The sequence below is a fragment of the Harmonia axyridis genome, chromosome 3, assembly GCF_914767665.1.
Source record: "Harmonia axyridis chromosome 3, icHarAxyr1.1, whole genome shotgun sequence".
Taxonomy (NCBI): Eukaryota; Metazoa; Arthropoda; class Insecta; order Coleoptera; family Coccinellidae; genus Harmonia; species Harmonia axyridis.
Window position 1 is genome coordinate 56,032,790 of NC_059503.1, and position 16,264 is coordinate 56,049,053.

Consider the following 16,264-nt stretch of genomic DNA (forward strand, 5'->3'; position numbering starts at 1 on the left):
TAATCCATTAATTACGCCACACCCTGTATATTCATTAATGTAGGTACAATGATTTTATTATCAGTATGTAATTGAGTAAATTCCAAGTAAATCTATAAATAGTGGAATCATCGCCTAGCGGGTATCTCAACTGACACTTTTAATCCCCTAACTCGGGTAACTAAGAGAAAAAAGAAAAAAAGATATTGATGTGAACGACATTAATTTTCCTCAATAAAACTGCGCTACGTGCCAAACAAGCAACGAAATAAACGCAATTTTGCAAGAAAAGTTTTCTGGCCGTGATTGTTCTCGAAGATGCGATCACAATTGAGATCTGGTGATTTAACACTTTTATAGACTTTTTTCTTTGAGGCTACGTGATCGATAAGGTCTATGCCAATGCTTCAGAATCCTCAAAGGTGGAAAGTTATCGATGATATGCAGCCTCAAATGTGTGAATTGGTCAAGAAAAATTTCATGGCAGGAATAGGGCGCTGCAACCGTAGCCGTTGCTAGGGATTCACGGCTTGACTATTCAAGCTACTTGACTTGAAATCAACACAAGTTTAAGTCAAGTAGTAATTTTTCACGGTTAAGTCAAGTAGGACTCAATAAATAAAACCTTGACTTTAGTAGTAGTTTTTCGATGTTGAGTCAAGTACTCAATAAATAAATACTTGACTTGAGTTGAATTCAAGTCAAGTTCAAGTCAAGTAGCTTGAATATCAAGTCATGGCGTGAATATCTAGCCGTAGCGACCATTTATATGATGGCATACCTTCCCCTTCACAATGAAAAACATCCATTGACTTCTCCTAAAATATACTCGGTGTTTTAAACATCAAAATTAATGTATGTATTACGAACATTTTCGGAAAAGTAATTCTAGCAAAGTTTCGGCAATCAGCAGACCCGAATAACGACACCGGACCCGAAAAATGCGAAAGTACCTAAAAAAAAAACGAACAAAAGCCAAAGACCGTCTAAAAGCTCGTTAAGGCCGGCCTGCACCCGTCCGCGCATGACAATCCGCGAATCCTCCGACATTCCCGACCCGTTACCGACGTTCATTAGGACGCATAAAACTCGAAACGTACAAATTCACGCGCGTTCCCCGCGAATTCTATGACCATCCGCGGACCACAGAAGGCATCCGCCTAACTCTTCTTTTTTCCCCGTTTCGGACTTAGTCGTGTCGCAATTGCCCCCGACGAAATACCGCGGCATCTCCGTGAGACGGCCATCTTGTGACGTTTAAAGTGTCATTGTCGAATAGTTCGAGTCACTTGATGCGCTTTTGTCCGGGGCCGACGCGATTATGTCGGACACCGTCAACGACGCGGTCGATCTTCATTTGTTTCGAGGAGGATGAGAGGAATGTCAGGCGTTGTCGGTTCATTACGCGCCGTAAAGGGCGCTCTAATTTACAACAAATGACGGCGAGAGGATATTTTCAATCTAGATGTCCAGAAGGAAAACTATGGCGTGACTATGGTATATTTAAAGCGAGAATGTCGACAACTCCATGTATGGATCTCGGACAGATGTTCTGGGCTTGCTTCTTCTCGGCAGAAAGAAAAAGATGTGAATTTCGCGCGGTATCAATTCATCGGCTTTTTCTAGTCTTTTTATAGCGTATAGGTATAGCTCAATATTCCATTTGGTACGATGGGTATCGCCTTCTTGGTTTTTAAATGAAGTTCTACGAAAGTGAGTCTAAAAAGAAGCATTCGAATCAAAAGATATGAATTTCAGTATAACATAAATTATTAAATATATTTGAAATGTTTTATTTCTCCTCACTGCAGAGTTGCAGAATTGTTAAACATCCAGCATCCTCAACATGGAGGGCGAAGAAAGAAATAGAAAGGAAATAGGCACCTGAATGTATGAAAAATGATTACCGGTTTCTTCCAAATTGTTTTTTTTAGACCTTCATTCCCTTAATGAGTTTAGCTGATCAGAAGACTCTATCAAAGTAGATAGTAGCGATAAAAGCTAGCTTAGCTTTTAAGTTCCTTAGCTCCAATCGTAGAGTTATAAACATAGATAGAGGAAGTATACGCAAAAATTTTCATGAACCCAACATGGTTCGATTACGTTGTCGGATTGTGATATGTTCTCAAATCCGCAATTTTAGGTACTATATCCTTATGAATATACAGGGTGTTTCCTAAACATGCGGCAAAAATTCAGGGGATTGTTCCTTGGACTATTCTAAGAATATTTTGTCCCTTGATGATTTTTGAAAAACCTATTTGTTTCGAAGATATAGGGGAAACAAAATTTCAGATAATAACATTTTATTATGAAAAATTACATGAAAATTCAACTCAACCTACAAAAACTGTTGAAAATGACCACCTCTAGCCAGCATACAAGCATCATCCAATCTTCTCCTCATTGACTGCCGAACCCTTTCAAAAACACCAGGATCATTTCTTATTAAGTTACACCCAGCAATGATCTGATTTCGCAAGTCTTCCACATTTTCTACTGGAGTGGTATAAACTAATGATTTTAGATGGCCCCATAGTCAAAAAACTGGCCGTTTTTAGTAATTGGAATGTTGTTAAACAAATTTAAAAATAAATTGTACCTACTTAGTAAACACAGTGCGGTACGCATTTTTATTTAAACTATTATTAATTTTAAAAATATGAAAAATGTTGTTCGCCCTGTATCTTCGAAACAAAGAGGTTTTTCAAAAATCATCCAAGGACAAAACATGCTTAAAATAGTCCAAGGAACAACCCCCTGAATTTTTGCCGCATGTTTAGGAAACACCCTGTATATGTTATATTGAATGAAATCTATTTATTTGAGCGATTCCCGATTAAATATGCAAATTTGAATATTTGGAATGCGATATTTTTTCTAATCGCCGAGTTTATAACAAGCAGAATATTTATTATTTTCTGTATCTACCTTTTGAAATCTTAGGTTTGGCAACTTTTGCTCTCCTAGTGTCATCGGTTGTTTCAATTCGTTTGGCGCGTTTGAAGTTTGTTTTCTGAATTTCTGATATATTCAGGTATTTATTTCAATATAATTTGAGTAAATATGAAACATTGATTGACTTGAGACATAAGTGCGTTTTTTGTGGAGAAACTCGCTAATTAAGTGAGAGATCATATCAATGATTTGTTTTCATTTCCGCGCTTCATGTCAAATTTGATAGTTCATGTTGGGGACAAAATTTGCTTACTGAAAATGACATATTCGTATGCTCCCTCTATCTATGTTTATTACTCAGAGGCTCTACTATAATTCTGAATGGAAAAATTGACAAGTTAAATGTTCATGGTGATTGGTGATCTTGAGTCGAGTTGCAATCTACTTTAGGTAGAGAACCGACTAAAAACCGATAGAGCCCTGTTCCTTAGCTTTAGTCACAAATTCGTGGCTTAAGGGCTACAAAGTTAAGAAAATGTTTTGTTTTCAAAATTTCTTTTTTAATGTCGTATCCAAAAGGGAGATGAGTTTCTGCAGTTCTTGAGTTTCTTAAAAATTGAGCTGAAAATCGTTCGTCAAAATAATTATTAATTATTTTGAAACAGTCTCACTGATAACTAACAAAAGAGAAGATATTCTGATGTAAAAAAAGCTGAGAGGAAAATCATTCCATTCAATAATTCTGTTGAGAACTTCGTTTCCAGTAGCAAATTCAAATACTCTCACTTTCTGGACTTGCTGCGTATATGGGTCAAAAGCAATGAAATAAGAATCGATTAAGAAAATGAATAAAACAATAATTAAAAACTGAAACTCAAAATTACAATAGATGTTCTGAGATTTGATCAATCACACGATATATGTACATATCTTTGAGCTGCAAAGCTAATAATGAACCATACTACGAATATTAATACCCAAGGAATCCTTTCACTTTCATCTGAAAAAAAACCTAACGCAGTATTCGAGTTTCACAAATATGCACCGTCAAAGAAATCTGATAATATTGATATCATTCCCAAAACTAAGGAACAATTCCTAAGGCATTCCTCAACATTTTTCATCATCACTCACCTTTCCTTGGGTAGCATAATCCAGTGCTAACATACAGTCGCTATAACCATTCTCAGTCTTGATGGTAGTGGCCATAGGACCGCATAATTGGCCCAGATTTCCACCCACGGAATCCCGATACCAAGGGTACATATTCATCCTGCAACAAGAGAAAAAAAAAGTTCAGTGCGATATTGGTCAATGGTCAATGGAAGATCCAGAACAGAAGTGGGAGTTTTATAAGCTTCTACCTAGTTCGATTTCAAAAAGTATAGAGAATTGGTTAACAAAATATGAATGCCTAGGTAGTGAGTAATTTTAGTTTTGGAAGGAGAGAACAAAGTCCACCGGAATCATATCAGGATTGATGACATTTCCAGTGCTCCAGCACAAATAGTGCAATTTGCTGCGCCAAATTTGAAAGTCTTTGTACGATATTTCCAGTCATTGTGAAGAAGCCCATATATTGGGCGAACCTAACTTAACTTAACCTAGTAACTTTAGCCTCAATATTGTGAATTTGTAATGAGTTTATATGTTGTGATTGTATTATATATGACAGTATAAGGCATTCAAATGGAATGTATGTAAATTTCAGCCTCTGAAGAAGCCCACATATTTGACAAAACGTCCGGTAAACAAATTTAAAAAACAACAAAGACTTCTCATAGTCCTAGTATACCCACTAGTCGATACAATAAAGGAATTTTACACGTTCAAGACGCGAATCTGTATAATTGCATGGCCGGCATAATTAGGTTTGCATGACTATAATAACACAGTAGGAACCAGAACGGCGGGCGCGGAAAGAGAGGCTATTTGTTAGACTTTTTATGCGGAAATGCTACCGCCTCGACGGTGTTAATGAAGTGTCTTTTATCACAACGCCTTCTCTGATTGCGTCAAAGTGGCCCGCATTGTGGTGGTTATCAATCAGTTTTGTCGAGATTCGGTAAGAAGGTATAAGTCACACAAAAACAGTGGCGACTCAATTTCGATTTTTGATAATATTCCCCTGAAAAACAAAGTAGTCCAGTAGACAGAGCAAAAAAAATGGGGTACACTGGAAAAAATTCCGAACTTGATGAAACTTCTATAGGTTGTTCGGGGATGTTGTGGAATGACTGTCAAGTTATCCAACACGAGGACCCTGTGCTAACTTGAGGAGGGCCGAGGAACCTCAACATTTTAGGGCTTTTATATTAACCGGGATACAGCCAATCAAAATTAGAGGAATTTTCTCAAAATAGCTTGGTGGAGTCAAACGGAGCAACATTCCAGATAGTCTACCAAAACTACGTGGAAGGTTCGAAATACACTTTGGGAGCAACGCCATAGTGGTTTTTGATGGTAATACTAGTGAGATAAGCTACCAAACACCAAGGTAGTAGAACGTTATCGGCGGTCCTTGCTAAGTTTGTGTTTCCCAAGGCAACCTCGGTCAACACCATTATGCAGGCAAAATATCTCTTCAACGGCACAAACAAGATGAATTTCATAACGATGCTGAAGGGTGAACTGGAAATCAAGGGTATCCAAGTCAAGTAGGCAATAGAATAAGCTGTTCTGATCGTATAGACTGATACTGTTTGAGTTTCCGAAGAGTACGAGAGTGTAGTCATCACATGAAAGATACTAATCTTCTAGTGTTGCTGAATGCATTGGGGAATTCAAAGAAAAAGTCTACTTCCAGAAAACGAAAAATGGTAATACCCCAAGCGTCCTTTATTTTTTCAACTCTTTCAAACACGGTCCGCAGGACATACTATTCCTGCATGCTATTGGTATTGGGAAATAGAAGGTAATACAGATGTATTAGAAGAATCCAGGCCTCTCCGCAATGTTGAAGATTTTCAAGAATCCCGAGGTAGCTCCAGCTCACATTGTTGACGTTGGAGAGAAGATCTAGCAGCTCTAAAAAGACTTGTCTTGTGTTTCGCACTATGCAAGCACTGCGGGGGCACACCATGCGAAAACAGCCCTCAACCTGACCAACTAAGTTCATACTGTAAATTTAATGCTGCACCTAAAACTTTGATAATGAATATTTTGGTCGTAAACCGTTATCTGTAGAAGTTATGAGCAGAAAACAGGAAAAAGACCGAAAATGCTGAGGTGTTTCGCCCCCTCCAAGTAAGCACAGAGTCCTTATGTTGGATAACTTGACAGTCATCCCACACCTGTGGAATGTGAAAAAATCTGAGGAATTGAAATCAAAAGGAAATTGTTCAATCTACCCATGACTCGAAAATATTGAATGAACACTTGTTTTGCTATATTTTTCAACTGATTTTGAATTTCATTTCGATCGGATAGATATTTTTTCGATAATTGAGAACACAAAATGGTACACCTCCGAAAACATAAAACAGATTTTGCCCATTAACAAATCGAGATAGTTGAACCCTGAACTTGCCTTAAGCATTCCCATCAAGAGTTAACGTTCACACTGGCTAACGGCCAGTCATATAGACGAAGAGAATTGATTTTGACCTCAAATTCTTCATCGATCGCTTGAGATCATTCCTGGGTCAATATTCGAGATTGATGCGATTTTTTCTTCAAAAGAAGGCGCATAAATATGAAGGTACCTATGGATTTGATTCATATTACTCGTATCTTGAAACGAAAATTTCGAGGAAAATTCATTTGTTTTAAACGATGTAGGTAGGTACCTATACGTTATTTTTATTTTTAGGAATAAAGATATGCTGTTATCAGGATATAATAAATTAAACATGTCACATACATTTTTCCTTCAATTTATTATTTACTAATGCCCTTTCCTCAAAAAATGCGAAAAGAAGTCTCACTTTTTGATGACTATAGGTCTCAAAATTTTTAGTACCATGTAGATATATGATTCTCACTACAACATCTGAGATACATCTGGGGTATTTTGTAGAAATGCATTATGAATAAAAAATAATACACTCGAAAACATTATTGTCCAATTTTCATTGTTTAAAATAAGGACTGAGTGTTTCATTATTTTTTCAATTTCGTCATCAAAAATATAATAACTTGCTGACATTCCAGTAAGCTACTGTAAATTCACACCTAGGTATACATACACAAATATTATATCCCATCCTGTTCCAACTCCCTATAAACATATAATTCAGAAGCGTCTTCTGAGAAACGGAGAACTTAATTAATTTCACATTATGTGGTCAGATATTTCTGCACCGAAAACAAGAGAATCCCACAAGAAATTAATGGATAAATCTGTAGCCCACCGTATAATGAGAAGTTAATTGTTTTATCACGCCGGTGATCATTGTTTTCAACTATCCTGCGGCTCTGAGCGATGCGACAATAAAATATCAGGGTTGCTCAAAAATGGTAATGATTTTTTGTTTACTCATTGATATCCCAAAAATACTTATTCACTTGTTTATTTTTTTCGACACTTTTGATTAGGTCTACTTGTGATAAAGCATCGTTCTTTCCACATTTATGGCTTTTTTGTCTTTCATCTTCACTTCAGATAAATTCTCACAAGTCAAAGGACCAGGCAGCTACCTAATGCAAAAATTGTCACCGGTTAATTTTTCTTTTTATTTTTGTTTGTTGTAGAATATGACCTCCTGAACAAGAAAATCTATGGGTTCAACTCAATCTTTAGACTATGTAGTTTCGAGATACAGGGCGTCGAAGCTGAAATGGCCTTTTTTTTTAAAGTAGAATTTCTCGTAGGTAAACATCTTGAATGAAACACATTTGTGCGAAAAATATTGCTTACCCATAACATAAGATAAATATTGGACACTGGATTTAATTAAAAATTATTGTTAGATACAGGGTGAGTCAAACATTTTCAAAATGAAATTCGTTTAGTTCATAATTCATCCTGTAATTGAAGAAGTCATCCGTGGAATTTTCCATTTTTTTGTTCTTACTCTCTTACAGTATGGGCTTTGCTATGACCAGTTTTCGAGATACATAGAGCAATATATCAAGACAGGCGACCGTGATTACAAAAGTTGTCAAAAAGATGTATGCAATGATTCATACAGAGTACTGGTCATAGCAAAGCCAATACTTTTTCACATTATAATAGTGAAGTGGAACTAATAGTGATGACAAAATATTGCAAAATTCCACGGATGACTTTTTCAATTACAGGGTGAATTATCAACTAAACGAATTTCATTTTGAATAATGTTCGACTCACCTCGTATCTGACAATAATTTTTATTCAAAACCAGTCTGAAAATTATTAGCTTATGTGTTTCATTCGAGATGTTTTCCTACGAGGAATTTTATTTTAAAGAAATAAAATTTTCCAACTTCGACATTTTGCATTTCGGAAACTGGACATATGACTGAGTTGGACCCATAGATTTTCTAGTTTAGAAGGTCATATTCTACAAAAAACGAAAATTTCAAAAAAATTAACCGGTAACAATTTTTCCATTAGGCTGGTGCTTGGTTCTTTCGTCAGAGTAATAAACATAGATAGAGAAAGCATACGTCATTTTCAGTGGACAAATTTGTCCCCAACATTAACAATCAAACGATACGATATTTCACTTAATTCGCGAGTTCTCCTTCCTATTCCCCATAGTGAATCGTTCCATATGAACTCAAAATATTTTGAAATAAATACCTAAATATAGGTATCAGAAATTCAGAAAACAACCTTCAAGCGCGTCAAACGACGTGAAACAACCGATGACACTAGGAGAGCAAAAGTTGCCAAACCTTGGATTTCAGCAGGTAGATACAGAAAATAATATCTAATTATTCTGTTTATTATAAATTCGACAATTAGGAAAAATATCGGACTCCAAATAATCAAATTTGCATATTTAATCGGGAATCACTCAAATAAATATATTTCATTCAATATACATTCATAAAGATATAGAAAAATTGTGGATTTGAAAATATATCACAATCCGACAACGTAATCTAACCATGTTCGGAACATGTAAAAATTGCGTATACTCTCTTTATCTATGTTTATTACTCTATGGTTCTTTCTGATCAAAGACTCAACCAATCTGTTCGATGAGGTTGGTTGAGTCTTTACCGTACTATACCTTTTCAACTTCAAATTAAGACTAAAAAAATTAAATTAGGAATGAACAAATTCAATTTGAGAATAATCGAATTCAATTGGGACGACATTTAGTTCTATTCAATTTAATTTTTTCTATGAAATTCACGCATCTTTGTGCTTCAAAAGGGAGTAGCGAACGAATGTAGACCCAAGTTTAATATGAAAAAATGCACTATAGATATCAAAATAAAAGATCCAGAATGTTTTCAAAATAACATAATCGAATGTTTTAAACAGATACAAAAAATTAATTCACATGGAAAAATATGTTATCCCAATTCGAATTTGATTATTTTCAAATTTAATGTGTTTTTTCCCAATTTGAACGTGTTTCGTCCCAATTTGAATATGATTATTCTCAATTTGAAGTTGAAAAGGTATAGTTGGTCTTACATGGTTCCAGCCGACTGTTTTCTCTTTTCAAATATTTTATTCCGAATATACGCATCAATAGAAGACATAAATGAGAACTATACTAATGTGACAATTCAGATTGCTGAAAATCTTTCAAAATATTTTTTGATGATTAAGATTTTCATTGATCATTTCTAAAAATTCCTACCATCTGGTGAAATTTCCTAGTTCAATTCAAAAACAAATTTTCGTTCTTGACATCCTTGTAAGAACATTTTATATTGACCACTTCAGAGTTCAACACTAAGTTGTTTCCCTGGAAATATCGAGAATATTCCATTAGAACTATCTAGTTATTGTACGCCGATGATTAAAATTCCTTTTGAATCTGTTGAGAGATTGTCTATCTCTCGAGTTTAATATAGTGGTGAAGCGCTAGGCTATGTTGCACATTCAATGTGTCTTGTCATGGTTCTGATGAAGTTATTATTTCTCAGAGTGCTACTCATTCACCTAATCCACGCTACTTGAATCGCTACCACACTTTGAAGGTTCGTTGGATGTCTACAACACTACAACACCTGGTCTTGATATAATAATTCTATACTTGCGTGAATTTGAATTAATTAATGTATTCTTCACGTGATTTCATTCAGTTAAGATAAATATATAAATGGAATGGATTGAATTTTTTTTTCAATTTACAATCTTTCCATCAAAACATATGAACGAAGCACGTAATTCTGTAATGTTCATTGATTAGCCATCGGAGAGTTTTTCAAACTATTTTATTCTGCTTGAAGAAGCCCTCTATTCGAAAATACGTCATTGTCATTGATAACCGCAATTATCATTTTCTTAGTGATTCAAATAGGTTTCTATAATGAAGAAAAGTTGAAAAGAAAGCTATAAAATTCACTATCTCTGCAGATAACCTCGAATATAACCACGAAAGAAATAAAAACAGGACCGTATTTCAAAAAAGTTTTACATATGCAGGATGTTTCCAAATTAGACGCGAACCTTAGAAAACGTGTGAGTATGACTCATTTGATGTCGTTTGAGCCATATTTACCGAGTGATTTCCGAAAATCAACAGTTTGCGTGATATTTGAGTTCTTTTGATTTTTAAAAGATTTCTCTCCTTACTTCATTTTTCATCAATTTTTTTCACGTTGACCAGATTTGATTATAATTTTGGATTATTATTGTGGCCAGCGAAAAGTCCGGATCCAACACCTTCAGAAAAGAAGGAGCAGCAGAACATTGAGAGTAAATTTCGGGCGGGAAGTAACAACTGAAGATATAAGAAAGAGGGCACTTGCTTACCTATATAAGGAATGGTCATTTCGAACATAATTTATGAATACATTTGCTACTGGAATTTGGAGTTCAATAGTGATAAAAAATGTTTCCTTTCTTCGCTTTTTTCTTCTTTTAAATCAGAAACAGCTGAAACAAAACTAGTGCCTGCATTCTAACGAAAACATTTTTAGGAAATAAAGAAGGAATTTGGCAAGTTTTTAAAATAATTTTGTCATAAATAAATTGCGGAAATCTATTTTTTTTACATATACCAACTTTAAAATCGTATTAATTATTATTCAACATCTAATACAGCATAATTTTGCTCGTTTCATACATTCCATTTTCTTTTCTGATGAGAACAATCCAAAACTTATATCAAACTTGGTCAACGTAGAAAAAATTGACAAAAAATGAAGTAAGGTGAGAAATTTTTTAAAAGCACAACAACTCGAATATATCTCGGGAACTGTTGATTTTCCATTATCAATCAATATGGCTCAATTGACAGCAAATGAATGACACTTACACCTCCTTCAAGGTTCACGTCTTATACGGACGTAGGGATTCAAAGTAAGGATTCATCCAGCAAAGCAACTTGACATTTAACCAACTACTTGACTTGAAAATCAAGATCGTGAAAAATTGCATACTTGAGCTTGACTTGAATTGATTTTAGATTTTTATTGCTTGACTTGATGTCAAGCTACTTTATATTACTTGAGCTTGATATGCAAGCGTTGCACGGCATATATTTCTGCAATCTCGTGCGCGCCTAGACTAAATGAAGGGATTCCTCGAGCGCCGAGAGACTGAAGCATTCGCCAGTGTGACTTTATTAGTAGTTTTCTCACATTTTTATGAAATGTATTGGGAGATTTTGGTAGTTTCAGGAATATCTTTCTTAACTTTGCCAAAATGGCCAAGGATTTTTCATCAACGCCAGCATCTTCTGCTCCTGTTGAAAGACAATTTTACAGACCTGTTCTTACAGTTACAAAAAACCTCAATAGGTTAGGCGACAAACCTATAAGATGATTCTTGTGTCTTAGATCCTGGATGGAAAATTATGAAATCAAACAAAGCCTGGAGGTTTCTCAATATTAAGAAACATCATTTCTTTTTTATTATTTTTTATTTTTTTATGATATAAAGTGATTTAATTTATGTTTCTATGAAAAAAGTTGATATTTTCGGTTATTTTATACAATAAGTTCAATAAATAAAAATGTTTTTTCTAAGAATACATGTTGTTTTATCATATTTTTCTATTGATATGACACTATACTATAAAACTGCTACAAATCAAGTAGCTTGATATGATTCAAGTACTGATTAATAAAAACTTGACTTGATTTGAGATTGTAAAACTACTAGGTACTGGATTGACTTGAAATCAAGTCAAGCTCAATCCAAGTAGCTTGAAAATCAAGCCAAGCCGTGAATCCCTAATTCTAAGTTAAAATTGAATTCATTAGACGGAATTATGTATTTTTTATGGCAATAACGACATTGCTATAAATCGTGTAAAAATATATATTACGTGCCTATATTAAAAATAATCAATAATCGGAGTACAGCCCTGAAAATATTGAAATTATATAAAACGTTGCGAAGAGTTATTTGAAGTGAACAAACCCACAAAATTCAAATAAAATCGAACAGCTGATTTATAAGTTATCTATCAGCGAGTGTATCAGAAATTCAGACCAATTTTGATGAACCACCCTGTATCTCCGAAACTAACAGTCTTAAAATACACAACGAGCTACTTTCCTGAAAGGCATGGCCATCGCGACAACCTGATATGACCTCGGGAGAGCCGACAGGCATTATTTTTGTTTATCCTGCGCGGTTTCACACCGTATACGCAAATCCATCAATGATGCTGGTCTTTTAACGACCACTGTATGTAGTAGCGATCTCGATATAATTCGAATTTGCGGCCGCCGGAAACCTTATTTTTTTTCCTCTCGACCGCAACAAGACAGTAGTCGAGAGATGATCGTGCAGGGCTATCTCTATATAATTCGCGGTTTCCTTCAGCTCATTGGCTGACCGTTCCATTCATGGTTTGGGTTCATTGACTAAAGAACAGAGAGTTATGTGGGAATATTTCGTTTTGTTCTCTGGAGTGAATAGTCAATGTGAAGAATTGTCAGAGATTGCAATACCTAGTATTGTTACAATTGATAACAAACCGTTTTCAAAGATTTTTAAGAAGATTGTTCATCATCCTATGAGACAATTTCTCATGAAATTTTTATTTTATCGAATCAACAACATGGTTTCAGGATTGGTAGATCGACCCTGACTGCTTGTAAGGATTTTTTGGAGTTCGTGTATGACGGCTTGGAAACTGTGTGTCCAAGCAATATTTCAATAAGTTAGGAGTCCCCAAGGGTTCGGTCCTTGGACCACTATTTTTTATATTGTTCGTCAATGACTTGCCAGAGTGTATTGTTGAGTGCATTACAATTTTGTTTGCGAATGATACTTCATTAGCTGTAAAAGCTAATAGTCTGGAAGCATTGAAGCCAAAGTGTGAACAACTCATTCAGGTTTTTGATGACTGGTGTTGGAAAAATTCACTCACTGCTAATGCGAATAAAACTTAGTCCTTAAATTTGGTATTCGTGATTCGGCTTCAATTATGCCATTTATTCTTAGCACACAAGGGGTGGTCTGGAGTCTGTTGAATGGATCAGACTTCTTGGACTGCACGTTGATAAACATGTGAGGTGGCAGTTTCATAGTGACCATCTATGTAAGAGGTTGAGTCAGTCTTTTACGCTATACATCATCTCAAACATTCACTTTCAGTTGATGCACTGGTGGGTCACGAGATCATGAGTAAATGGGATTCTAATGAAAAAATAGTGACGACAAGAATTCACATTTTTTTTAATATTTATGCAGAATTTTTTTTTTCGGAAAAACCTTTTTCATTTTCGATTCTATAACAATTCAAAATTATAAGACTATTTGCAGTTTGGATCAAAACTGTACAAGGTGTTTATAAAAAGATCATGAACTTGGACAACTGAAATTCATCAAAACTTATGATTTCAGTCCATTCAACGTACAAAAATAAGTAGGGATTAGCAAACCCTATACTCAAAATACTTCAAGAGTTATCGAGGAAGAACTTTAAATGAGGAAAAACCGCAATTCCTTACTGTGTGGAGTGGTCTATGACTATGAAAGAAACTAAAATTCGATGTTTGGATAACTAAATTTTATATTTCATGAATTATAACTAATTTCTTGTTGGAAATCTTGAGAAATCCATAAGCCAATACAATTTTCAATTTCAAATAATTCATTTCAATTCTTGAAATGTCAAATTCAGTTATCGAATCATTGAATTTTTTTCTGTGTTTTCCGGAAGTCACAGATTACTCCACAGAGTTCAAAATTGCGGACTTTCCCTCGATTTTTCCTTATTTAACGTTCTTCCTCGATAATTCTTAAAGTATTCTTTTTAGATATAAGGTTTCCTTAGTTACTCCCATTTTTTCATACGTAGAATCGACTGAAATAATAAAAAATATAGGTTCTACTTTGGAAATCTGGAGTTTTGATTAATTAGAGTTGTTCAAATTCATGATCTTCTGAAAAACACCCTGTACATTTTTCGTCCAAACTGCTAACAGTCTTATAATACTGCAGAATCGAAAAATCGTCTTTTCGAAAAAAAAATTTCTACAGAAATATTCAAAAAAGTGTGAGTCCCCGTCGCCACCATCTTTTTCAGGAGAATTCCATTAACTCATAAGTCGTTGAGTTTTTACCCATGGTATGTCATATTGTCATCAAAAAAGCTATCTAATGATGCAATCTACATGTGTAAATAAATAATAAATAATAATAATAATATACTGGGTGTGCCTTTTGAAATAAGGAAGTAGTAGTATGTTTTCGGCTCGGTTTCCGGTATTAACGTTGTAGATATCTGAAAATATAGGGTAAAAGATCGTCTCAAACTCCAACATGCGAATTTTCAGCACGAAATTACGAATTGCTCTCTATTAACGTCTTAAAGCCCATCGCAGTGAATCATCCTGTATTTTCAACAGAGCCGAATTGGAAAAAATGGTAACAGTATTTCTCCCGATCTCAGGAATCTACTGTTAAAATATACGAGTATATAAGATTTAAAGAATCGTCTTGTATAGGCACCTTCAGGGAGTTAATCTGAAACTTGAATTTTATTTTTGAACAATTTTTTCTTTATCGATGAAGTTATTTCTGAATTATTTCGGATAATTGATATAAGTTCAATGAGGGCGTGCCTCAGTTTACTGAATTCTTGTCTTGAACGAGTTTTCATTTGAAAAATATTAACCTTTTTGAATTTAACTATTGATAGAAACCGAATTTAATATTTTGTTCATTATACCTTCTCCATTTTTCATGAAAATTCTTCAATTACTACGGAAATATTCGGAAAGCCACTTCACAATTAATTGTTCTAAAGATATACAACATGTATGTTTTAGAAAAAATATCATTGGACATAAAACCCTGGATGAAAATTTTCGTTGTCCCCCCGTAACACCTCTTAGCGTCGTATATGCGACAATCAAACCAGCCATCATAAATGAAACCTCCACGTCCCCAATTAAGAGGCTGATTAATAACATTATGCCATTCCATACGGCATTACGGTGTTAATTCCAAAGGTTACTCCCGTATAAATAATAACACTAATAGGCATCGAGATTGCACAATCTCTTTGCCGCACGAGAAAGAAATGCACGTTTTATATAGAGAGTGCAACTATCTAATCTGGTTCTGCTATCAATTACAGCTGCTGAACTTGACTTTGAGCTGAATAAGATATGAGGATATTTGCATCTTATGTTTAATGTATCTCTCTAGATTTCCTTATTTTCTCCGTACGACTTTTTTAATTTTTTTTTGTCGTATTCCGTTCTAATTGTTCGCGGTCGGTTTGAAAGCCAGGTGTATCGATTGTTCTTTACACAAAAAGTGTTCATAATGTGTATAGTTCGATACTATTGTTATTATGTGTGAAGATCCATGGAATGATGGAGAACTTTTTTGAGTAGGTTTTAATTTCCAAGATTATAGTATATCTATAGAACAGAAACGTTGTGAATCTGAGGTAAAGTGAATGGCACATAGATTATCTGTACTCATTCACATTTTGAAATTGACATTCGTAGACTACATCAATCAATTTCAAACAAATAATTGGAAAGATTTACCATCATTAGTGTTAGTTATGGGTTGGTTAGAGCGCTTTGATGCCATAGTTAAAATCGAATTATATAATAAAATAGATATATCAAGGCATTGAAACGTTTCAGAGAAACGCGAAATAACTCGAATTGATTAAAATTCTGTTCAAATAATAAATGGCAAAATCAATTTTAAAAAGTCCGTGAACATTGACACAATTCACAAGTCTGTTGATTGTTCTAGTTCCTATACACGGAACTTCATACTTGGGACAAATCCAACTGGAAAGTAAAGATAATTCGAGTTTTAGCAAATTTGGTATTATGATCAATGGAACAT

The 16,264-nt window shown here is 34.6% G+C and overlaps 1 protein-coding gene across 2 annotated transcripts in view; it reads right to left on the reverse strand.

Moving 5' to 3' along the window:
- The window catches only part of LOC123677201 (zinc finger protein rotund-like), a 295,742-nt gene that overhangs the window by 271,166 nt on the left and 8,312 nt on the right, over positions 1-16,264 (reverse strand). For both annotated transcript variants that reach the window (XM_045613771.1, XM_045613772.1), the window contains exon 2: positions 4,012-4,150. In XM_045613771.1, the coding sequence (XP_045469727.1) occupies positions 4,012-4,150 (139 nt within the window). The remainder of the gene's footprint in view (positions 1-4,011; positions 4,151-16,264) is intronic.